Source organism: Canis lupus, chromosome 3 (genome assembly GCF_011100685.1).
Source record: "Canis lupus familiaris isolate Mischka breed German Shepherd chromosome 3, alternate assembly UU_Cfam_GSD_1.0, whole genome shotgun sequence".
In the NCBI taxonomy this organism is placed as follows: domain Eukaryota; kingdom Metazoa; phylum Chordata; class Mammalia; order Carnivora; family Canidae; genus Canis; species Canis lupus.
The window spans coordinates 55073982-55100023 of NC_049224.1; the positions used below are offsets into that span (position 1 = coordinate 55073982).

The 26042-nt window shown below is 48.0% G+C and overlaps 2 protein-coding genes across 5 annotated transcripts in view; one reads left to right on the plus strand and one right to left on the minus strand.

Annotated features, from left to right (window-relative positions):
- WHAMM (WASP homolog associated with actin, golgi membranes and microtubules) overlaps positions 1–26042 on the plus strand; it is a 69034-nt gene that overhangs the window by 7122 nt on the left and 35870 nt on the right. The window lies entirely within an intron of this gene.
- Positions 1–26042, minus strand: part of FSD2 (fibronectin type III and SPRY domain containing 2) — a 41797-nt gene that overhangs the window by 2750 nt on the left and 13005 nt on the right. For both annotated transcript variants that reach the window (XM_038532946.1, XM_038532945.1), the window contains exons 2-12: positions 21716–22378; positions 21495–21590; positions 19979–20209; positions 18740–18762; positions 17372–17493; positions 14213–14368; positions 11929–12063; positions 11041–11191; positions 8796–8929; positions 6339–6471; positions 1231–1407 (exon numbers count right to left, since the gene is read on the minus strand). In XM_038532946.1, coding sequence (XP_038388874.1) covers positions 1231–1407; positions 6339–6471; positions 8796–8929; positions 11041–11191; positions 11929–12063; positions 14213–14368; positions 17372–17493; positions 18740–18762; positions 19979–20209; positions 21495–21590; positions 21716–22321 — 1964 coding nt within the window. In that variant the 5' untranslated portion in view covers positions 22322–22378. The remainder of the gene's footprint in view (positions 1–1230; positions 1408–6338; positions 6472–8795; positions 8930–11040; positions 11192–11928; positions 12064–14212; positions 14369–17371; positions 17494–18739; positions 18763–19978; positions 20210–21494; positions 21591–21715; positions 22379–26042) is intronic.

The following is a 26042-nucleotide window of genomic DNA, read 5'->3' on the forward strand; positions in this document are numbered from 1 at the left end:
CCTCTACCTCCTCCCACCACAGTAGAGTCAAGACTAAAGCAAGAAATACGAATCAGCTAAGATACCCAGCCCTCACCCTCCACTTGTAACTCGGTCCCTCTCTCATGTGTCTTTCGAAGATGGGACTGCAAGAAATTGCTCTGGCTCCAGTGCTCGGCTCTTGTCCTTTTTCATGCCATCTCATGTTCCCATCCTCTTCTGTCCTCTGACTTCCCACCCTTTCCACTATACACAGACCCCTACTCTTCCTTTATTCTCTCTCTTGTTTTCCTCTGCCATTCATTTTTCCTTTTATAGGAGAGGACACTTTGATTTTTAGTCTTATTTCAGGCAGGATCCAAATAAACCATTTGGCTCAGTGCCTGGTATTTGTATTCCTCAAACTGGGTCTGAGGCTCAGTAAAGTCCATTCTAATCCAGATATCTTACAGGGGGCAAGCTGGTCTTCCCACATACGTGTGGGCATGACAGATAGTGTTTAACCATGATGGAGGCTCATGAGCAGAGAACATCGGATCAAATGTTAATAGGATTCAGCAAGCCAACGAGGGTCAGAGGCCCCGTGGTAGAAGAGGTACTAGGAAAATAGGTTTTACAATTTTTGAGGTGAAGGGAGGTTGCAACGATGGCTTTCTAAGTCTGACAATGTCCACCCCACTGGGGGCCTCTTTTTGGAACTAGTCCATGCATAGAGGACAGAGTGCTTAGCAGCAGAAGCAAACTGGAATGAGCCATAACTATTTTAAGCCTCTGCCCACTTACAAAGATGGAATTGGGGCTTCAGATCAAACTATCCGTTTAATAACATAAGTTCAACATGAAAAACCAATTACTTAGTGGTTAAGAATGCTGTCCTTGGAGCCAGACTGCCTGGATTTGATTTTAAGCTCTGAAAACATTGGATAGATGACATGACTGTTATGAGGCATAGCTTTTTTTTTTTTTAATGGGATAATAGAAGTAAATGGGCTAGTACACATTTAAGAGTGTGGAACAGTGCTTGGCACAGAACAAGCTCTCCGTGAATTTTAGCTATTTTAATCCGAAAGAAAAGTACCCAAAGCTGCTCTTTCTCTTCTCATCTGGACTTTACGGAGAAGGGTAAAGAGACCTGTAATACCCTAAAAAGATTTACGAAACGTACTGTAGGCCTTAATTATTGCTAGTGAAACCTCTTGATCTCTTCTTTCAAAACAAACTTTAATGCTGGGTATCCAGATTTTACTTTACCTTGATGATGCAAATCTGTGCCTCATGCACCAAGACAGGCAGTTTGCTCCCAGGTCGTCCTGTTTAGGGACATCTTCAAAGGCCACACCCACCGTGTAGTCCACACGCTCATCCACCTCCACCTCCCAGTAATGGCGCCCTCTGATTGGAATTAGATTCCCCATGACAGCAACACACCTGGGTTTAGAAAGTGGAAACATGTGCTTTGGGGTGACCCAAGCCTGGCTGTGCAGGTGAGTGATCCCAGTGGTTGGGGTCGGTAGGAGGTGGTCTATAAATGTGGAGGTAGGTGTTCTGAACCACCTCCCTTGTGAAGCGACACACCCTCAGTTCATGATGCTGATGATTACAAGAGGATTATTACCCTGCTGGTATGGAGGCAGGATAGAAAAGCCGCTGTGTGCATTTTTAAATGACTGGCCTTTGTAGTACAAAAATAAAAGTTTGGAATTACTTGTTGAAAAGGGTGGGGGGGTGGGCACCTGGCTGGCTCAGTCACTTAAGCATCTGCCTTCAGCTCAGGTCATCATCTCCGGGTCTTGGGACTGAGTCCTGCATCAGGCTCCCTGCTCAGCACAGAGTGCTTCTCCTCCCTCTGCCTCCCACCCCCGACCATATGTGCACTCGTGCTCTCTCTCAAATAAATAAAATCCTTAAAAAGGGGTGGGGGAAGGGATTGAAACCTCAAGGAACTCCGTATAGTCCAGGGAACCACGTGCTTGAAGTTCAGGACCTAGTCAGCACTGCTGGTGCTAGGACACTAGCATGGGGGGCAGTGAGGTGATGTATATCTTCCAGGCAGCTTCAAGCATAATACAGGGATTCACATCACAGGGGCAGACCCAAATGGAGCAAATGGCAAATTCCTCACAAATGATGCTACCAGGAACAATTAGGTTTACAAAGGTCAGAGTTCTGTTTTGTTTTACAACAATACAACATTCTTTAGAGAAAGGTTCTTGTTGGTAGTTGGACCACATCAGTATCTCCAAAATATTCCACCTCCGGCAGGAGACTCCTACATTAGCCAAACTCTGGCTCCCCAAATCCCATGGCAGATTTGTTTAGCTGTCATTAATACATGATGTCTACTCAAACCTCAAGCTCTTATTTAAAGAAAGGCAGACTGCAGACATGCAGTGCCTCATTTGGATGTGCCTGGAGTCTTGGAAGCTTGACTACATACATTCTCCTGCAAAAGGACCTTGAGAGTTTGGGGGGGGGGGGGTTCTCGAAGGTGAGTACAGCTACTCCTACACCCTTGACAGGGTGACCTTGACCTTGACTCCTACATCCTCTATCAGGGAAGGTCCTCTTCGACCCAGCCTGCAGCTTTGGGAGGCTCGCACAGGGGAGCAGCAGAGGAGCAAGGGGACTCCTGCCTCATCAGCCAGCTCAGCTGCACCAACCCTGGCAATCTGTAGGGTGACATGTTGCAACCAGATCACCCTCACGTACTCAGACCCCAAGTTCTGAAGGCCAAGCAAAGCTGTGGGAAGGAGGCTGCAAGTGAAGGAACTCCTCTGTAAAACGAAGCGTCTCTACCTCAAGCTCCAGACCCACATCTCCACTCCCTGCTGTCTCTTTCAGAATTTCCCAAACGGGACTACTCCATTCCTACCCCTCCCACTGACCACAAACACGTGGGTTATTTACCCCACTTGTTTTCTCCATTTTGGTTAATAGACTCATTATCCACCCAGTAACCCCCAGGCAGCAAACTAGGAGAGGAATAATGCAGTGTTACAAGTTTAGCTTCTAGTTTAATTCTGACCCCAACCCTTATCTGGCAGTGTGGGCACATCCTTGGGCACATTCCTTTACTTCTCTCTGCCTTAATTTTCTTATGTAAACCGGAGTGATCGTGGTTTGGACCTCAGAGGCTATTGTGGAAAGCACTTGAAACGAGTCTGTCACTTGATAAGCACTCCATAAATTACAATCCTGGACCCATCCCTCCCCTGCCCCTCCCTTAACCAGTTGGCCACTCTCCTTGCTGGTTTTATGCACTAAGGATCTACTGAGTCCATTGGCTCGGCTCATCTACCCTGTTACTGATTTTGTCAGGGCTGCCGCAGCCTCCCCTCTGGTCTCCTTGTCCTCTGTGCCCCACCCACTCTCCCCTACATCCCCAGTTCACACTTCACCGCGCAGTGTGATCCTTTTCAAATAAAAATCTGATCCTGTCACTTCCCCTACTTGAATTCTCCCCAACCTGAAGGGTAAGGTCCAAACTTGTTTCCATCTTTCCTGCCTCATCTTCCACCTCTTCTCATTATGGACCCTACACCATTGACACACTCAACTGCTCATCATGCTCCATACAGACGGTCTCTCTGGCTTCTGTCGTTGGTGTAAGACACTGGATCTGCCTCGTTGGCCTGGAGGACTACCATTTGTCCTTCCCCCTGCAGGAAGCCTTCCTCCTTGGGACTCCTACAATGCCCTGTCCATACTTCTACCTTATCTTCCATACGTGTGTCTTTGACATGTGTCTCCCCCGCTTGCCAGTCTGAGTCAGGTGGGCAGGGACAGCATCCTTTTCTCTTTGTCCCCAGCACACAGCATGGTGTTTCACAGGGCAACAGATACATCGGTAAAAAGATACTGAAATGGGACTAACTCTGCTTTACTGGACCCCAGAAAGCCAAGAACAGAACAATAGATGGTGAGCTCTCCCATATTTCAAGGTGAGGTGCTAGACCACGTATGTAGGACTCGGCAGCCAAAAACTGTTTTGCAACTTTTAGTGCAACACCAAAAGGGCTGGAGCTGAGGATGCTTGAGGCTCTGTCTGCACAGAGAGCTTTCCTATGGTTCACACACAGTGAAGGAGCAGTGGCCTGGTCAAAGGTGTGTGTTTTCAGGGGACCAGGTGTGAATGGAACCCACTGAGGACACCTGTCTCTATATTGTTCTCAAGAGGATCCTGCCAGAGAGTTTCCTGTGAGGTCCCAGGAGACCTTGGTAGAACTAGAGCTATAGCACTGGGTGCTGAAGTTGAGGGGTTGTGAGGGGCCTCGACGGGGAGGGGACTGCGTGAGACACATACCACCCTGGGACCAGCCAGGTACCAAGCAGGTTAAAAACAGGACAACAAGCCCAAAATGGAGTCCATTACGCTAAGCCCCATGTCACCAAACGGAGACAACTCAGTTATAGTTCAGCTCTCTCAGATATGGAATCTTAAACCACCAGTCATCACCTGAGGAGCACTGGTGAGGATATACCTGATAGGCGCTGCTGTCCCTGAAGGAAATGAAGCTGCCACAACCACCCACTTGTTTGCCTACTTATAACTTCCTTGTTCCTGCTCACTCGGCCCATGAAGGTCTTCCATTTTGGACGGCTCCTTAGAGATCCTTTCCGCCTGCTAGACTGGATGATGGCCAGTTCATAAATCAGTGAATAAAGCCAAGAATATCTTTAAAATCTGCTCAGTTGAATTTTTTCTTTAAACACAGGTAAGGGGTACTGGAGTGACCCAGCGGTTGAATGTCTGCCTGTGACTCAGATCATGATCCCGGGGTCCTGGGATCGGGTTCCCCACAGGGAGCCTGCCTCTCCCTCTGCCTATGTCTCTTCCTCTCTCTGTGTCTCTTATGAATAAATAAATAAAATATTTATATATATAATCTTTATTTTATATACAGGTAAGACCTTTATCACTTCTTATCCCTCTCCATCTCTCCATGCCCCCCAACCCTGGGCTGAATGGGCAGAGGCGAGAAGGGATAAAGTTGCTTTCACTATACCCCATGCGGTTGTGTTACGGCACACGGACACTTACATACAGTAGGTACTTAACATACACACACAGTAAAAACCCCAGTCCCAGGATAGTCTAGGACCCGGGCAGGGAGGCTGGATACAGTTTGCATCAGTGGCCTTTGTGACCCCCATAGGGGAGCCCCATTTCATCCTTGGAAGATACTCCTGACTCTAAATCCAACCCACCAGGACCTTCTCTTCCTGACTCTGGGGAGGCTGAGAGCCACGTTCATTGTGTAATCCTGGAAATGGAATTAGCTCTTGAACTTAACCTATCTGTGTTCTTCCACTGCTTTGACTTTTCTATTTCAGTAATGTATGTTTGCCCCTTAACTTAAGTCTGCTTTTAGTATTCAGAAAGAATGAAGGCATAAGTAAATGGTTTCAGCATGAACTGAGCACTAAGGTCTGAAAACAGCTACAGATCTGGACAGATGGCGCACATCTTTGCAGGACCACCCCTCCCTCAGGTCATGCACTAGCACAATCCCTGTCTCTTCCACCAATGCTAGCTCAGATTCCATCCTGGGTTTTCATCAGGAGTTTTATTTTTTTAATGATTTTATTTATTCATGACACACACACACACACACACACACACACAGAGGCAGAGGGAGAAGCAGGCTCCCTGCGGAGAGCCTGATGTGGGACTAGATCCCAGGACCCTAGGATCATGACCTGAGCTGAAGGCAGATGCTCAGCCACTGAGCCACCCAGGTGTCCCTTCATCAGGAATTTTAAAATAAGGTTTCACAGTGTAGGAGAGGGAGCGCGGGCCAAGCCCTGGGAGACCTACCTCCTTGCTTGGCTCTCCCGCTGCCTGTCGGTGTGACTCTCATCACCGCTTCATGGTCAGACTCGCCCCGCTTAGTCACCCAGGACACAACCTCAGAGGCCCACGTGTCTTCAGCTCACACCAGCCAGACCCTTGCTCTCCACCTCCCCAGCCTCCCTTCCCCACCAGACCCCTCGCCCCATGTCCATTTCTGGGGCCTCTTTCCATCTTCAAGGCGGCATCTGTCCTAATCTATGTTTCCCTGAACTACAGCAAGGATTAGGGAGGTTCACAGAACATTCCAGTGGAATGTATTTATAAAAGCCTTAAATGAGCATGAATCAGCAAAAATTGCTAGATATTCAAAAATTCAGGGCACCTGGGTGACTCAATCAGTTAAACGGCTGCCTTCAGCCCAGGTCATGATCCCAGAGTCCTGGGATCGAGCTCCACATCCATCTCCCTGCTCAGTGGAGAGCCTGCTTCTCTCTCTCTCTCTCTCTCTCTCTCTCTCTGCCCCTGTCCCTGTCCCTGCTCATGCTGTCTTTCTCAAACAAAGTACCTGGTAAACCGGGTGTTACTAGGGAGCGGCTCCTTTGCGAGGGTTTTCCTTTCGCTTCGCACAACAGTCAACCCGTCTTCAGAGATGGTCAGCCAGGGATGGCAGGTGTGCTCATTCAGGTGAAAGCAGCTGCCTGCGAAGGCGGAAACACATGCAGACCCAGCCCATCACTCCATCACTGCTGCCAGCTCCTCTGGGAAGCCTGGGCTTGTGGGGTCCCGCCGCCCCCCCCCCCCGTTACTAATGAGTGGGGCAGCTACTCCCCACGGGGGTGGGGGGTGTCCCTGTGCCTTGCTCCCAGCTAGCGATCTGCAAGTCTTAGCTCATTCAATCCTCACAATTACCCTTAGAAACAGCTGTTACATTTGCACTTCTAGAGGAAAACACCGAGGCACCAGGTTGTTAAAAAGAACAGGCAAATGACAGAACTCAAATTTGAATCCCTAGGCCCTCTGATTCCGGAGACTTTGTTCTTAACCAGGAGGCTGTAAACGCCTGCAGGCAGACAGGAGCCTCTAATCCACCTGCCAGGGGAAATAGGAATTGGGATTCTTAATGATCAGTTGGACAAAAGGAAGTAAAATTCAACATTTCACTTAAGGCTGTGGGGGAGAGACCTCCCCAAATCACAGTTGAAACAAAGCTCGCCACAAAGTGGTACGGAATAGATTAACAAATTATTTTGTAAAAAATCCATCATATAAGAGCACAGTGACTCATTCTACACTCCTGTGTCTTAACCAAGTTCTGTTTTTCTCAAGTTCCTATCCTGTCACTCCTCTTCATTTCAAACCTGAGTTTGGGCATCACCATCAAGCTGTTCACAATTATTTTCACAGTTAGCTGCTACTGGAAATTTCATTTACTGTCTGCACTCTCCAGCAAGGGGCAGGCCAGGTCTTCCCCACCCCCACTGTCCCCAGCTGATGCAGCACATGGTCCTTGCTCCTGGTGTGCTAGTTCTAACAGAGGAGCATAAAAAAAAAAAAAAAAAGATTTTTTTATTTGTTTGAGAAAGACAGCATGAGCAGGGACAGGGGCAGAGGGAGAGGGAGAAGCAGGCTCTCCACGAGCAGGGAGACTAATGTGGAGGCTCAGGTCGTGATGCTGGGGTCCTAGAAATGAGTCCTGCATTGGGCTCCCCGCATGGAGCCTGCTTCTCCCTCTGCCTGTGTCTCTCCCTCTCTCTCTCTCTCTCATGAATAAATAAATAAAATCTTTAAAAAATAAATAAAAGCCCAATGCGGAGCTTGACCTCACGACCCTGAGCTCAAGACCTAAGCTGAGGTGAAAAGTTTGATGCTAAGCTGACTGAGCCGCTCAGGCACCCCTTCTTCCATAAATACACTCTTAAAAAGAATTATATGAACAAACTAATTCAGAGATGACTGAGTAATCAAGAACTGTCTGTACCTTTTGCTCTGTTCTCTTTTACTGAAACAGCCAGAATTTGACATTTCAAAACACTAGGTCAGCACAGAAAATGAGAAGGGCCAGCCAAGTAAAGGCAGGCCCCAGGCCAACAGAACAGAAAAACCGGAGTCCTAATCCCAGCACTAGCCTGCACCAGCTCTGGGGCCTTTGGTGGCCACTCAGCTTGTTTTTCCCATCTGCGTGGAAGAAACACCGTGGGAATTAATCACACACCTTTCCTCCTAGCATTGGAAATGAGGACAAATGACACAATGTTCCTTAGGGAACGATCCCAGTCAAGAGTATGTCATCCTCAGAGCCCAGACCTAGCTCCCTGCTTCTGCTTCCTACCTGCCGGCCACCCAGTCAGCCGGCTGAGCTGGACTGGCTCTGTGCTGTGTGGGGAGAGCCACTGGGCTCCAGTGCACCATGACAGAGCTCAGAACCCACAGCTAAGCACTGCCAGGAAAGCGGAGGTATGGAATGTTGCTGGTGATGTCACTGCTCATTTAGGATCTGGACAGGACACATGATAGTCACATGACAGGAGTACGGCAAGTAAGAAGGGGAAGTGGCTGGGGCTTGGGGGGTGTGGGCACCCATCAGGGCCAGACAGGGTGTAGGGAGAGGCTGAGCAGCCAGGTCCAAGCTGGGCCTGTGGTGGGTGGGAGATTCTTGGGCTGAAAGCAAGAACAGGAGACAAGCCAAGGCCAGCAGCTCTTGCTGGGAATAAAGACGCCATCCCAAGGGTAGTATGTGGCCTGAGTGAGCTGTGAGGTGTCTGGACCCCCCAGATCTGGCTGACAAGCCTCTAGTCTACCTGAGGACATGGAGAAAACCCCTGAGTGCTAACGTTTGCTTTGCCACCAAACTGCTCTGAGTTGGGCCTGAGTACTCCCGTCTATAGAGTGGGACCACGGGGCCTCTATCCCCTGACTCCCTTCCTGGCCTGACTTGCCACATTTTCCAGCCAAGTCATGCAGCACTGGCCTCCCACAGAGTGGCTCCCTTAGGTCCTAGGGAGCGTGCGGCCTGGGCACGTACCAGTGGTGTAGATCGTCACGGGGTCGCTCCTTGCACTGGGCCCCCCCATGTTGAGGGCTCGCACGTAGACCGTGTAGCTCTGCCTGGGATGCAACTGCACCAGGGACTCGCAAGTGGGGATGCCCACAACTGACCTGGGCAAAAAGGCAGGGCTGCAGTTACTGAACGGTGGGGCCTGGCGGCCAGTTTCCAAGCTGAGAGTGTAAACCCAGCCTCACACCCCTGTCCTCCCACCAACAGCAGCACAGCCAGGAGTGTTTCCTCCCACTTTCCTTGTTCTTTGTCACTCCTTGTGTTTGGTCTCTTTTGCCTCCGGGTTCCTGACTCTGGTGTCCCAGGCACCTCGAGCCACGCTTGGCCTCTGATGCCGTGTCTGTGGAGGCAGGCAAGAGGGGGGATGCGGCGTGCCCCCAGCTGTCTGATGGGTCAGAACCCCCCTGCGGGCAGGGGCTGAGGACCACCTCCCGAAGCCCAGCTCTGGGCCCCGACCAGGCCTCAGTCTGTGTTTATAAACAGACAGAAGCCCCCTGGGAACAACCCGATGTATTTAAATTCTACAACACACAATACACACCCCTAATTGCCACTGACTATTCCTGCAATTGTTAAACCCATTTCAGCCCAGGGGGAGAGAGAAGACTTTGGGGTGATGCCTGTTCACGAATTCAACACCCTCATCCTGAGGCCTGGGTGTCCAGGTCATCCTGAAGGCTGCAGCTCCAGGCCAGAGGGGCACTTTCACACTTCATCCAATTAATATTAACCAGACACCTTAGGCTCCAGGCACCATAGAGGGAGGCTCTGGGGAAAACTGAATGTAGTCTTGCCCTCACAGAGCTACAGTCTGGATGGGTAGAGAGGCACCCCTCAAGCCATCACTGGAGAAAATGTAAGGTGGTAACCGTGACATGGTGATGGCATACCACAGGGTGCATGATGCTGGAGAGGTGACTTCTGAGCTGAGACCTGGAGAATGACTTGGAAGTAACTAGGATGAAATGGGGACAGGAGTGTCCTACATGGAGTCACACAGCACGTGGCAGGAAAGAGCACGGGAAGTAGGAGAACTAAAATAGGACAGTGTGGCTGGACCCAGAGAGGGAAGAGAAGCTGGTACAAGATGAGCTCCAGATGCAGGAAAGGCCTAGCCTAGGAAGGGATTTTGTCTTTTCTTCAAGATGCTTAGGTTTGTACTAGAGAACAGGGACCACCCCAGGTCACCTCAGTCACCGACCAGCCTTCTGGTGACCCCCATCATTATGGGCTGGTCCCAGGCGTCAGGTGCTCCTAAAGTATCAGCACAGATTGCAAAGAAAATCCGGATCATTCAGGTGGCCAGAGCTGTTGGGCCACTTCCGCCTCATTCCTGAGTATCTCTGGAAGTAACCCTGATGTGGCTGTGGATGCATGGATTCTACCAGGAGCAGAGGGTGCTCAGGATAGATGGCCAGGCTCCAAGCCTACATTCAGCATAGAAGAATCCGTCCTTCCTAGCAGTTGACACCAACCCTGCCTCCTCCCTCTCTCCAGAGCCCTGGTGGTGGTGGCTGGTCCTGGGCTGCCCGGATGGTTCATTCCCTTTCCACAAATTCCAGGACTGCCCAGTAGTGAACCAGAGGTGCGTCCATTTGTCCCCCACTGCACACAGCTGCATGCTTGTGGGATCTGCGGGCACCCTGTGCGTGCTGAGTCCAGCCCTCATCCGCCTGTGAACACGTTCAGCTCCACCAGCCTGGGGCGATATGAGCCTTCCGACGGCCTTCCTCCATAGACATGAGGTTCTTTGTACGCTGAACTCTAACCTCTCGTTTTGCCTCAGGATGCTCTCCCTCTCCTGTAAATTCCAGCCTGGTGGTTCTTTCGGTTTCTCCAGCACCCCCATACGCTTGCTTGTTTTCTTGTTTTTCTATTTGCCCCCGCTTGATGGCCAGCTCTGTGGGGGACCCCAGCACAGGACACAGCACCACCTACACCCACAATACTTTTAGGAATAATGAACTGTAAATCGTTGTTGGGCTGAGAAAGCCAACCCGACACTTAAACCATTTATTTACCTGACATGTGCCTTCAGTAATAACATTCCAGCAACTTCTCATGAAATCGAAGCAGCCCCAAATTAAGGTTCCCATGTGCCCCAAACTCCAACCACCGACCTCTACTCTAGGCCCCATGCATTGCCTGAGCTGGGTCACCATATGAGGTGTCAAGGCCTCTTGCTCCCAGCAAACATCCCCCCGTGACTCACTCGGTTACACCTGAGGGTTCAGGCGTTTCTGCCTGGGTCAGTTCCACTGTGTAAGAGTCCACGGGATTCAGGTTTCCGGACTCCCAGCAAATCAGCGCTGCCTCCTCGCAGCTCTGTATCTCTTTGCTTTTTATGATGGGCGGGGAAGGCGCTAGGTACAGGACAAAGGGAGAGGAAGACAGCCATGTGTCCGGCACGGGGCCACACAGCATGGCCACTGTCCTTGCACAGAAGAGATTCAGTGCAAGAAAAAGCAAAGCAGGTGCAACAGACAGAGGCTCTGTGCCCCCCTCCCTCCTCCCGCCAAATTCATGTGCTGAAAACCTACTTCCCCACATTATGGTGTGTGGGATCTCTGGGAGAGGAGAGGGAGGACGTCTTTTATAAAAGAGAATGAAAGAGCTCTGTGGCCCCTTTCTGCTGTGTGAGGACACAGCTGGAACACAGCCCACCATCTCCAAACCAGGAAGGCTTCTCATCAGACACTGAATATGCCAACACCTTGATCTTGGACCTTCCAGCCTCCACAACTGAGAGAAATAAACATGTGTCAGTTATAAGCCACTCTGTCTGTGGTGTTCTGTTACGGCCGCCCAAATGGACAAAGACACAGAGAATCCCCTTCCCATGTTCCTGGAGCAGAAGGTGGCTAAAGGGTTCTATGGCCCTGCGATTAGGAGCAGGGCTTTTTTGATATTTTGAGACCAACTCTGAGCGAATGTCCCTTCCATCCTCGGAATACAGATTGCATGTATTGCATGAAAGAAAATATACAGCTATTCCTGCCCTGCCAAATAAGATCGAGGGTCTTGCCACATCTAGAAAGCTGTGACTCCTGTGTCCCCCTGGAATGAAGGTCCTGCTCCAGAAACAAGTGACCCCAATTACCTGTCATGTACACCACACACTCGCTGGCAGGGCTGGGGCCAGTCCTGTTCTGAGCTGTGACCCAAAATTCATACTGGGTATTTGGCATAAGATTTGTCACTGAGCAATATGTTTCTTTGACAGTCATTGTAAACTCTGGGGGAAAAAAAAAGGGACATGATTCAACCCTAAAAATAGGCCAATAGCTCCAAATGAGTTGTGCTGAATCTCCCTGTAGTAGATTACAAAATTGGCCACAGATTCCTCCCACCCCTACACGTGCACTCCACTGCAGTTTGACTCCCTACTCTTTCAAGAGGTTCATTTTTTCTTGCCCTCCCTTGATGGGCTCAGCCATATGACTTGCTGTAGCCGATGGGACAGCAGCAAACAGGATGCTAGCAGAGGCTTGGGGAATGCCTGTGAGCAGGCGCTTGTCTTTTTGCTGCTGAGAACACATCCATTTCCATGTGAACAGGCCCAAGCCAGCCTTCTGGACAATGAGACCAGGTGGACAGAGGGCCCCAGACATCCAGGTCATCTCATCCATCCCAGCCAAGTCCCCAGATTTGTAAGTGAGGCTATCCTAGACCATCCAGCCCTACTCAAGCCCAGACCAGAAGAATGGACAGCTAACTCACAGAATTATAAGAAACAGTTTATGTTTGTCATGTTAAGCAATAAGTTCTATATAGATGCATACAGTAGAGTGGGCTAAGGTGTTCTAACTGCTATACCTCCAAACCTCCCCAGATTCTTGGAAGGCAGTGATATGTCATTAATCCACCCTCTGATAACAGTTCTTTTATTGCAAAGTGGTCCATTAAAAAGGTCTTCACAGATGGTCATGACACAGCCCAAATATCCTGGCTTCCTCTGTGTATCTTCATAGAGTGCCAGCAGGGTCAATTCACGACAAGAGTTGGGCTCAGTCAGGTCTGGCTTCTTGGTCTCTGATCTCCTGTTCCAAGTCTTCCTCTTTCCCCACTATACCCTAACTTTAGTCTTTGTTCAGACCACCCTCACCATCTGTTCACCTTATCCCGACCTCACTCAGCATCAGTTAGACTTACTTTCCTTAAGAATTCCCGTTCCTTCCTACATCCTGGGCAGAAAAACAGTCCTCACTTTCAGCACTTTGACCCCTTCACCTGCCTGGCCTGGTACAGCGAGCAAAGCTCTGTACAGGGGGGATCCCTGGGTGGCTCAGCGGTTTGGCGCCTGCCTTTGGCCCAGGGCGCGATCCTGGAGTCCCGGGATTGAGTCCCGCGTTGGGCTCCTGGCATGAAGCCTGCTTCTCCCTCTGCCTCTCTCTCTCTCTCTCTCTCTCTCTCTGCCTATCATGAATAAATAAATAAAATCTTAAAAAAAAAAAAAACAAAACCTCTCTACAGGGAGCCTGCAGACTTGATTCTTGTCCTGGTTCTGCTATCACCCATGTGTCCCCATGGACAGCTTGCTTCTCTCCGGGGTCTCAGTCTCTGTATTCATAAAGTGGAAATCCCTAAGGCCCTGCCACCAATCTCACTCTGCCTCCATTGCCACGGGACAGGTCTTGCCAGGCTAGCCTTGGTCCTGGAATTCCTTCAGGCACTCAACTAGGGCTCCTCCACTGTCTGGGCCTCTCTTCTCAACAGACACATGGCTTATCTGTTATGTGGGGTGGAGGGAGGCAACTACCCCGGGCCTAGCCCCACACCAGCCAGCTCCATTTCCCGGGGAGGAGGATGGGCTGCCCACTGGGAGGTGAGGGTCCATTCCCAGGAGGTTGCTCAACCTGGGAATGTGAATCTGAGCAGCAGTGGCCCTTCCAGGCTGCAGAGGCCCCCTCACCCTTCATGGGGGTCTCCATGCTACCCCTCCAGTTTCTACCAGCACAGGGTTGCTCTGAGAAGAGCCAGCCTCCCCTCCCCTCACATGCTAGGCCCACTGGAACCCAGACAGCCCAATTGGGCCTCCTCCAGGAGAGGCATCCCCACCCTTCGTGCACACAGGGCATCCAGGGCATCCAGGACTTCATCCCAAGGGCAACTCTGACCTGACAGCTCTATCTACACTCCAGACACCTTAGCCTGGCCTTGTGACTCTCCCAGCCAGGCCCCAATTTGCCTTTCTCACCCTTTCTGTCACGCTCACCTGCCTGCATCCTGTCCTCTGAGTAGCTCCTGGATCATGACAGCTCCAAGGAGCTGGATGCGCAGATGCATCCCACCTCCGCCCTTCTGAGTGCTAGGAAGGCAGGGCCCTAACCTCTGAGGGCCCTCAGCCATTCCAGAGCACTAGTGTGTTCTTAGCAGAGCCTCACCTTCTGGGTCCTTCCCAGGTAAGCTGTCCTGCATTGGCCGATAGGACAGCTGATAGCTCTCCACGGTGTCATCAGAGTATAAGCTCCAGCACACACGGACAGAGGATCCCGTGGCTGAGTTAGGGGTCTGTGGGTTTATCACTGGAGCAGAAGGAGCTAGATGAAGACAATAGAGAAAGACAAACACAAGTGAGAAGCCTTGTAGAGGTGTGGGATGGGCGTGACCCCTGTCATAGGACTATTGCACCCCCCCCCCCGACACACACACCTACAGGCTTTGGAAGTGGAAGCAGCAGCCCAGATTGGACAAGGTCAGGAAAGCCAAACCCCTCAACCTTGAGTCTGCAAGCAACAACCAGCATGTCCATTCTTGCTCTGACAAATCCACGCAAGCTTGGGGAGAAGGGGTTGGTGACAAATCCCCTCCAGCTTGGGCTGTATTGTGGTTTGCCGGACCTGCCCTAGGTATGGGTCCTTTGGCCCCTTCTACATCATCCAAAGATGGAAGACAGCCAGGACCACAGCAGTGCTATCTGCAGCCCTGAAGTGAACCAAGGAGTCCGAGAAGCCTTCAACAGGGAAGCTCTGTTTTCCTTGGGGGACCCATCCAACAGCCATGTCTTTGTTATAATGAGAGAAGACTGGGTTGGGTGAAATTGTGCTTTTGGGAACCATTATCATCAGACTCCAGCAACTGCGTTGATTCTTTTGTTCTCTGGAGGTTGATACTTCTGTCTTCCCACTCTCCAGACTGACACATATGTAGGAAGCACTGCTTGTTTCCCTCCATGATTCTTCCCTCCAACCCAGCCTTTGTACGACCACCTTAGCTTCCAATTCTGACATTGCTCAGTCCAGGTAAGAGCATGACCAAACTCAAAAGAGTTTACTTAGCCACTGCTCAGCCTTTCTTCCCTGGTCAGGGGCTGGAAGGTCCTAACGTGACAAAGGAGAGGAGGAGGAGGAAGAACCCGTATCCCCAAATGACAAAGTCCGGGATACACAGCATGTGTCCTTCTATACCCTGCAAGGAATGGCCCCGCAGCAAGAACATCAGGAGCTTCAGTAAGAAGAGGGGTGGCCCTGGGGTAGGTACTCCACAAAGGAGGCTCCGAATGCAGGCGGGAGGGTGGTAGTCTGCATGGAACCTGGACTTGGGGGTGAAGAGAAGTGTCAATGTTTTTCAAACTCTGACATGGGTGATACTGCCTTTCCTTCCAAATGTTTGGGCCTGATTATTTGGGCAGCACCATCCCTAGGATGGGAAAGCTCATCATAGCTCAGTGAAATTACCCCTTGAAAAACACAAATCAAAACCACAATGAGATACCACTTTACCCCGGTGAGAATGGGTAAAATTAACAAGACAGGAAACAACAAATGTTGGTGAGGATGTGGAGAAAGGGGAACTCTCTTGGATTGTTGGTGGGAATGCCAGCTGGTACAACCACTCTGGAAAACAGGATGGAAGTTCCTCAAGAAGTTAAAAATAGAACTATCCTATGACCCAGCAATTGCACTACTGGGTATTTGCCCCAAAGATACAGATGTAGTGAAACAAAGGGACACCTGCACCCCAATGTTCATAGCAGCAATGTCCACAATAGCCAAATTGTGAGAGGAGCCATGATGTCCTTCGACAGATGAATGGATAAAGATGTGGTATATAGATACAATGGACTATTACTCAGCCATTAGAAAGGATGAATACCTATCATTTACTTTGACATGGATGGAACTGGAGGGTGTTATGCTGAGTGAAATCAATCAGAGAAAACAATTATAATATGGTTTCACTCATATGTGGAATATAAGAAATAGTGAAGGGACCATAAGGGAAAGGAGGGAAACTGAGTGGAAAAAAATTAGAGAGGAAGACAAACCATGAGAGACTCCTAACTCTGGGAAACAAAGGGTTGCAGAAGGAAAGGTGGGTGGGGGGATGGGGTAGCTGGGTGATGCATATTAAGGAGGGCACATGATGAGATGAGCACTGGTGTTACACTGTATGTTGGCAAATTGAACTTAAATTTTATTTATATGTATAAATTACTTAGAGGAAGAAAAAGAAATCATCCCTTGAACCATGAGTCTAAGAATGGATGTCCAGTATCCCATCCAGTTGAGGATTAAGTAAACAAATTAATGTATATATTAAAATGATGTTATAGATCAGTACAAGAAAATATTAATCATAATTGTTTTGATAAAATAAGGTTGCAAAACAGAAGAATTCCCTTTTTATTTTAAAAAACTTGTGCAGGGGATCCCTGGGTGGCTCAATGGTTTAGCACCTGCCTTTGGCCCAGGCGTGATCCTGGAGACCCGGGATCGAGTCCCACATCAGGCTCCCTGCATGGAGCCTGCTTCTCCCTCTGCCTGTGTCTCCACCTCTCTCCGTGAGTTTCTCATGAATAAATAAAAAAATTTTTTAAAAATTAAAAAAAAATAAAAAATTTTAAAAACCTGTGCAAAGGAAAAATCTAAATGATATACACAATATTTTTACGATGTAATTGGGTGTTGGTGAGAAAGAGGTGTGCAGCCAAGAAAAAAAAAAGAAAAATAAAACCAAAACCCTGAATACAGGATTATTCTTAGAAATAAATAATCACAATGATATTTTTAGGAGCTTTCTGGTACCATGTGACATGCCATACATGTATTACCTCATGTAATTCTTACCATATCCCAGGAGGCATTATTATGTTCATTTTGCAGACAAGGAAATCAAGACTCAGAGAAGTTAGGTAAGTTGTCCAGAGTCACACAGCTATGAAGTGGCAGGCCTGGGATTCTCACCAGCTCCACAGGATCCCAAAGCTCACTTCCTAGCTGCTGTGCTATTTAAGTAAATAAACTTCAGGCTGCTCACTTGGAGTGACTCAGGCAGAACAGGTGTTTATGAATCTGGGCAGCCTATAAACAAAAAGTATTTCAAGGCTGCCTGGGGCCAAATGTTGGTTGACTCCCTGGAAGTGAGGTGGGTACTTACCCCAGAGGGAGGTCAGCCTCTATTCTCACTCGTACAAGCCATAAAGACATGAAATTTGAATGAAAAAAAAAAACTTTGCTCTTAAATCTTTATGATGTTTTTAACTATCAAAGCTCAGGGAACTTGAACTTTCTGTGAGGTGCACACACAGGGTAAACGTGCACCTGGGATGGTGTTAATGGAGCCCATCAGCTGCTCTACGTCAGAGAAGTCCAAGGTCTGATCTTCAAAGTCGGGCTGTGCAGAGATTTCCACATCTGTTTCTGTATTCAAGAATTTTCCAAGTCTGTTGGTATAAAAAGACACACTGATAAGAACAAAGGGGTGTACTCCTGGGGGTATGTCTAAGGAGCTGGATGACTGGTAATAGGTGCGAAGGGCCTCTTTGCTGAATTTTTCTTTCTTTATTTGAACATGCCGCTGGCTGCCTTCTGCCATCTGCTTTGGTGACTGACCCAGGGGGTCTCCAGTGGGGATGGGGTGGATTGATTTCTGCATTTGATGGGAGGGGAAAAGGTGGGGTCATTTTGGGGGGCACGCACCTAAGAGTTCCACATCTGTGCCCCCTGGAAGACCTTTTGGGTGCTGACCTGGAGGCTCCCACCCCCAGGCCACCCTAGGCCCCATGATGTACAGACTCTGGGGTTTCTTCTCCATGGGGCCAAGGGTACTCCACCTGCTGACAGTGGACGGGTTCTCTGAATTTTCTTGCCTCTTGGCAGTCATGGGGTTTGTAAGTCGCAGGGGCAGAATTTGAAACCAGGTGTGTCTTTACCCAGTTCTCTTAATCCTTATATTATCAAGTTTCAGCATTGCTTTACAGACACTGCCTCCTTTAATTCCCATAAAACTATCCTGTCTGCAGATAAGGAAGGTGGATTTTAGACTGGCTGGACTAGCCCAGGGACATCGGGGTAGCAGGATTTGAACTCCTGTCTGATTCTACAATGTGTGTATTTTCTGTGGTACATAGTCTGGATCTTGGCACAGCTTGGGGGTGGGTGCTGGAGACACTGGATCCTGGCTCCTCCTGGTGAAAGGAGGGGCTCATGGAGGAGACCTGACCTCGGGCTTGCTGGCTGGGCCTCTTGCTTCTAGCCCTGGGATCTTGAGATTTGGTACTAGCGGGTCCTTGTGACCCCCATCATCCCTCCAAAGCCAGTGCTATCAGATCTTCTGGGCAGACACAAAAGCTGAAACTGGGATCATATACCCAAGTGGAACCAAATCTATTTGGAAGACTAGAGGAGAACAAACAGTATAAGAAAATATATTTCAAGGGGGATCCCTGGGTGGCTCGGTGGTTTGGTGCCTGCCTTTGGCCCAGGGCGCGATCCTGGAGTCCCGGGATCGGGTCCCGCGTCGGGCTCCTGGCATGGAGCCTGCTTCTCCCTCCAGTGTCTCTGCCCGCCCCCCTCTCTCTGTGTCTATCATGAATAAATAAATCTTTAAAAAAAAAAAAAATATATATATATATATATATATATATATATATATATATATATATATATATTTCAGGACAAAAGTATTACCTGTCAGCCATGGCCACGGCGTCCTAAAAAGGAGGAGGAAAAGGAGAAAATATTAAACCAATTTTGGAAATGAATTTCCTTTTCAAAGTATATAATGATAAAAACACATCTTAAAACTGAGCAGCCATAGCCCCCACTCTAGCAAGATCATTGTGCCAAGCCGAGCACTGGCTCCATACTCCTCTCCCAGCTCCTCCCCATGAGCTGCGTGAGTGCTCCCACTACAGGTGCTGTTTCACACAATCAGTTTGAAAGACTGAGTAACCATCCATTGAAAGGGAACTCCATTGTTTATTGAACCATTCCTCTGTTAATGGACATTTTGGCTGTTTCTAAGGTCTCATCATTTCCAATACCAGTGAGAACGTTTTTGCTCATATCGCTTTCTACACATTCGGGATTATGTCTCTGAGATACAGTGATATTGTGGGGCCAGTGGTTCAAAACGTCTGCATGTTGGGGGCTCTAATGGTACCTCCCCACTTGCTTTTCAGCTTCTGTTGTGGGTCCCTTGTCCCAGGCATGGCAGGAAGGAAGTGCTGCTGGGTTCTGAGGCACCACTGTGGGCAGGGGCAGAGTGCAGGCCATATTTGGCAACTGGGGGAGCTCTGGTGGCTGAAGGCCCCTCCCTCACATCCCTGACACCACAACTGTCCCATATTCCTGTGGGTCCTTGTGAAGAAAGGGGACCCCACCTCTGACTGAGATTAAAATTCCCACAGCCCAGCAGCCTGGGGCCTTGAGGTCAGATCTAACTGGATTTCAAAGAAATTAAGAAATGGACTTTGAGGGTGGCATGTTTGAATTTATAAAAATTTCAAATTGGTGCCCTTATAACTGGAGAGTCAGAGGTGCCTTTTTAGCCTGGACACACATACCACCACCCCCCGCCGCCAGGCTCTGAGAGGCCACCTAGGGTGGACAAGAAAACTCTTGAGTGCTGATGTTGCTCAATTCCTGGGTGAGGAGACAGATCTCTAGTACAGAGGGGCTGAGCCCCCTGGAGGCTTCAGTAATGGTGCAGGGGAGGGGTCAGTCATGTCCCAGTCGGCTCAGCCTCTCGTGGCAAAGCTGCGCAGGGACACGGGAGACCACCTTGCCATCATGAACATCCAGCAATCAGATGGATGCTGCCCACAGCAGTCAACTGCAAGGTCTCCAGGCAGAGACGGGCTGCTCTAACCTGTCCTAGCCATACTGTGACTTGGGTTCCTGACCTCATGTCACCTCATGACTGACCTTGATGAAGTCAACCTTCTCCTCATGGCACATCTCCTCTATGTTTTCCATGAGTTCCTTGCAGGTGTCGAGGTTTTCCCCACAGCTGACCAGCTGTCCATACAAGGTTTCCAACTTTGCTTTCTTTTTCTCCCCTAGAGCTTGTATTTTTTCTTCATATTTTTGAGCGAGTGTTTCTAAGATCTCGTTGTAATGTGACTCAAAGTTTTGTTCCTGTCTTCCGAAGTTCTCCTGCAAGATAGTTGACCTCAGCCATCAGCTTGGTGAAATGTGGTGTGTTGGCAACAGAACCATTTGGGGCATGAAAACGTATCCACCCAGAGATATCTTAGTCACCTCCCTGGTCTTAGCTTCTTCTGCCAGGATGCCGGGGGTGTGCACAGCAGGAGCTAGGAAGAGGAGTCTGCAGCTAGAACCCCTGGGATAATCTCAATGAGAAGCACTGCTTTCTCTCCTGGCAGCATTTTGCAACCCTCACCCAGGGGAGGAAGGGTTGTGGCCAGATGGCACTGCCTAATGGATGGGAGTGCAGGATGACAGGGGGAGACTTGTGACAGTACTTAATCCTGGGGCACAGCAGATGTGTAATATTAATTAAAGCCCATCAACTACTGGTCCTCTTACTTAGGTTGGAAAGTCAAGAGAGCTCTGCAGGTTCTGACCGATGTCACCCTCACCAGATAACAGAGACATTTCCAAAGAAGAAGCCCTTAGGATTCAGGGAGTATTTGCTGAGCCTCTTCTATGTGCACAAGATTAGCTCAGAATGGCACTGGTGTCGGTGTAAACGAGAAGACTCAGAGTCTTCCCTGAGGGTGATTGACTTTGATCTGAGATGCACTGCCAGTGGGAGTATAGGGAGTTCTGTCCAGGCACACTTATTCCTACCACTACCTTCGCTTGTTCCTTCCCTGTACCCTGCAGAAGGGATTTGTGCCATAGTTCTCCTCCCTCTTAAGACTGGTGGTGAAGAAGGTCCAGCTTCACAGGAAAGGGGCCTGGGCTCAGCTAATTCATATGAGATGCTCCTGCAGATTAATAGAAGCGGAGCACTTGCATGAAGAGAAGGGAGGTAGAAAGTCTCCCAATTCTCTGTCCTGGGGCACTTTATCTGGATGGTGAGGCTGAGTGCTGGCATCACAGTGGTACTACATGTCTCAGAGGCTGACCCAGGGCTGTGACATGTTTGGTGACAGGCACAAATGTGTATTAATCTGATAAGATACAGAGGACAGCTGGGGAAAGGAACAAGGAAGGATGGCTGCCTTGCAGGGCCCTGTCAAGCCTGGGCCGTGCAAGAGCCCCACCTGGCAGTAGGGCTGAGGCTAGAAAGACAGAGAAGCTTCCAGTTCAGGAGAGAATGTGGACAGGTACCTGGTTCCAGAAGATAGATCCTCCTAAGGTCCCCTACTAGGGCAGTAGGGAGGCAGTCTCTAACCCACACCTGACAACAGCTACAGACTCCACCACCTGCGGAAGCCAGCGTGTGACTGATGGGTCCATCACCTGCTCTTACCTCCACAGTGATGAAAACCTCTTCCAAGTGATTTGCAAAATTCTCCATCTCGATGATCTGCTTTTCCAATTTGAACATGTTTTTGTGAATTTCATCCTAGCAAACAGAGGTTAGCAAGGAGACATTAGTGTTCTATTCTCTCTTCTGTAGAAGGCATTTCCATTCATTCTCTGCTTGCCTACCTGAGATATATATGTGCTACAGACAGAACATTTATTTACCTTGGCGCTTTCCAGGGCCTTGCTGAGTGGGGTCACCTCGTGCTCTCTGTGCTCATCAGAAACCTCCAATGCCCTCACCGGAGCTTTGCAAGTGACGCAGAAGACCAAGGCGGCTTCATCCTCGTCCTCCTCCTCGGGGATCACATAGCACTCGTACTCCTCGCTGGCCCGGCCATGCGAGTACCTGTAGGCTTCTCGCAGGTCCCGGCTGGGGGCAGGTGCACCCCAACCCGCGCAGCCCCGGTCCCCGGCCTCGGCCTCGGCACCCAGACTCCAGTCCCTGTGCGCCCCGGCCATGCGCGGCCGCTGCTCCCAAACCTCCAGATGGGGCGAGCTTCCGTCCACGAGCTCCGCGTCCCACTCGCTGCCGTCTCCAAGTGCGTATAAATGGACAAGCTCTTCCACGTCCTCCTCCAGGTCTCTCGGGGCCGCCCCCTTGGGCTCGCCGGTCATCTCGGCCTGCACTTCTCTCCCTGTCTGCAAGTGTTCTTCCGGGAAGAGGTGCAGCCGGTCTTCGGGGTCATACAGATCCATGGGGTAGAAGTGGAAGTCCTGGGGTGCCCGGGCTGGGCGCAGTTCGGGTGCCCCTGCAGCCTCCCCGTCCATGGCGCCTCTGCACCTGCAGAGTTCCTGCCCCGCAGCTCCCACTGGGCGTCCTGGGGTCTAGGACACAGAAAGAGTGAGCAACCCCATTCATGAGAAGGCCATCCCAGTACATGGTCATTAGATTGGTCTCGCTCATTCACAATTTAAAAAAATGTTTTCTAAACTTTTTTAATTTAAAAAGGCAGCTCAGCTACGGTTTTACTTTGAACCATCTACAAAGAGAGGTTTACTTTCTCCAGGAAGGAGGGACTTTCTAAGCTTAAAGAGGACCAGATATTACCAAAGAAATTTCAATAGTTTCCTCTTCATTAAAACAAATAAACAGAGGCCAAATAAAGCAAAGTGACTTGGGCAGTTATTACTAAACAAATAGTATAAATTGATAGAAAAAAAAATAAGATCTCAATAAGTTAGTGTGCAAGGACAACTCACAAAATAATCACTTGTGCAAAAACATTTGGGAAATGGTCTATCCTTATGAGTAATAGAGAACAAATAAGTAAGATGCCATTTAGCCTTTCCAGTGAGCAAATATTTAAAAATATAAGAATGTTACCCAAGACTGGGTAGGGTACAGCAAAGTGAGTATGCTCACATGCTGCAGTTTGGGATGTATACTAGCCCCAACTTTCTGGAGAGCAAATGGGACAACACAGATCAGGAGCCTTAAAAATGTTCACCCTCTTTAAGTTAGTAATCTTCATGAGTACCCTGAAGGGAAATATTCAATACAGGAGAAAAAACGTTTCTATATAAAAATATCTATCACAAATTTTTTAGAGTGGGGAGAGGGAGAGAGATAATCTTAAGTAGGCTCCATGCCCAGTGCAGAGCCCCATGCAGGCCTGGATCTCATGACCCTGAGAGCATGACCTGAGCCAAAATCAAGAGTTGGACATTCAACAAACTGAGCACCCAGGTGCCCACAAAAATTATTATGACAGCAAAAAAATTAAATTGTAAAGCCCCAGTGATTAGGAGAATAGTTAAGTAAACTAGGATATCCATACTCTATAGGATATAATGCAGACTTTAAAATATTAGGGAGAGCAAATGATAACTTGGCAAAGATGTACAGTATGATATTAAGTAAAATAAACAATATTCATTATATAGAGACTATGATGTTTACTACTTAATGGAGGTATACAAATCTAGAAAGAAATAATAAATGGTAGAAGTAGTAAATACAACATTAGTAGCAGCTATTACTCATGGAGCACTTACTGTGTGCTTTCTCTATGGTCGGCAGTTTAGAGGCATACCCTGTGTGGTAGGCACTGCTATTATCTCCATTTTGCAGCTGATAAAACTGTGGCTCACACAGGGTATCTGGAGCAAGGTCATATGGTCAATAATTTGTTGAACTGATATTTGAACCTTAGTCTGTGTGGTGGCCACGATACTGTGCCTGACAGATGTCCCAACTACAGGAGCTTCGGTGACCAGGTGTTCAGGTGTGCTCTGAAATCCATCATCACATTGCATGGAGGACACACTTCCCATAGGCATTTCCATCCAATGACAGAGTGTAGCAGGGATTCTAAGGCAGATCCATTTCTGTTTGACCCAAAACTCCTCTGACAGCAGATTTTGACTGGAGGGCTCCTTGACAGCCTTGCCGAATCTTTCTTAGGGTGCAAGGCAGACTGGAGTGGCTCCTCCAAACCATCCTACCCTCCCTCACTTGGGGTCAGACTTGCACCATGGTCTGAGAGCACTCTCAGCCTTTCCTATCTTCCTCCCCATTTTATCTCAGATAAGAGTTTCACCTAATAAAATCCTTGTGTATCTGATCCTGTTTGGTGCTTGGTTCTTGGAGGACCTGGATTATACAGTCTGTTGGATTCCAAAGTCCCTGCTTTCTTCTTGGCACATAATTGCTATTATGTTAGATTACCTCTGATAATATTTGTTACTGATACTGAATTCACATACCATACAATTCTCCTGTCAGAAGTGTATAATTCAGTGATTTTTAGTATATTTACGAAAACAAGCAACAATTGCCACAGAACATTTTAGACCATTTTCATTCCATCACAAAGAAATTCTGCACTCTTTAGCTACCACCACCCACATTCCTCCATTTCTACCAGCCCTAAGCAACTGGTAATCTACTTTCTGTCTCTATTGATTTATAAATGGGATCATACAATATACTGGATTCATATAATGGAATCATAAATGGGATCATATAATATACTGTCTTTTGTGATTGGCTTCTTTCATAGCATGTTTTCAAGATTCATCCATGTTATAGTGCGGGTCAGTACTTCTTTCCTTTTTTAGAGCGAGATAATATTCCCTTGTATGGGTATATCATATTTTTTTATCCATTCATCAGCCTATTTACACATTTCCTTTTTCCTTTTTTTAAAGATGTATTTATTTGAGAGAGAGAGAGAGAGAGAGAGAGGCAGGAAGAGGCAGAGGGAGATAAAAACTTAAGCAGATTCCCCACTGAGTGTGGAGCACAATGCAGGGCTCTATCTTACGACCCTGAGATCACGACCTGAGCCCAAACTAAGAGTTGGATGCTCAACTGACAGCACCATCCAGGCACCCCTGCATGTTTCCCTTTCCATTTCGATTGTTTTCACTTTTTGACTACTACTATAAGTAATGCTGCTAAAATGTTTATGTACAAGTTTTGTGTGTGTATATGTTTTCATCTTTTTCATCTCTCTTGGGTATATACCTAGGAGTGGGGTTGCTGGGTCACAGGGTAACTCTACATTTAATTTTCTGAGGAACTACCCAGCTGTTTTCCAAAGTGGCTGTGCCATTTTACATTCCTACTAGCAGTGTATGAAGGCTCTGATTTCACCACACCCCTGTCAACACTTGTTATTATCTGATTTTTTTTTATTATAGCCATCTTGGAGGGTGTGAAATAGTATGTCATTGTGGTTTTGATTTGCATCTCCCTGATGAATACTGATGGCAGGTATTTTTTCACACATTTGTTGGCCATTTGTATATCTTTTTTTTTGAGAAATGTCAATTCAATAGTCTGCCTATTTTTAACGGGGTTATTTGTAAGATTTCTTTACATATTCTAGAGACTAGTCCATTATCAGATACATAATTTGCAAATATTTTCTCCCATCTTGTAGACTGTCTATTTCATTGCTTTTTATAAATTAAAAAACATTTTTAAAGTAGGCTCTACACTCAACGTGGGACTCAAACTCACAATCCCTAGACCAAGAGTCGCACACTCTACCAACGAAGCCAGCCAGGCACTCTCATCTTTATTGATGGTGTCCTTTGAAGCACAAAAGTTTTTACTTTTGAGGAAGCCTATTTTATTTTTTCTTTTGTTACTTGTGCTTTTGGTGTCATATCTAAGAACTCACTGCCAACTCTGAGGTCAAGCCAACCTTACATTCTTGGGATAAATTGCACTTAGACATAGTGTTTAATATATATATATATATATATATATATATATATATATATATATATTACTGGATTCAGTTTGTTGACATTTTTAAAGGAATTCTGCATTCATATTCCTAAGAAATATTAGCCTGTAACTTTCTTTTCTTGTAATGTCTTTGTCTGGTTTTGGTGTCAGGAAGATGTAGCCTCATAGAATAAGTTGGGAAATATTCCTTCTCTTCTATATTTTGGAAGAACTTGATATATATATATATATATATATATATATATATATATATATATATATAAAGAACTTCTGAAGGACTGGCATTAA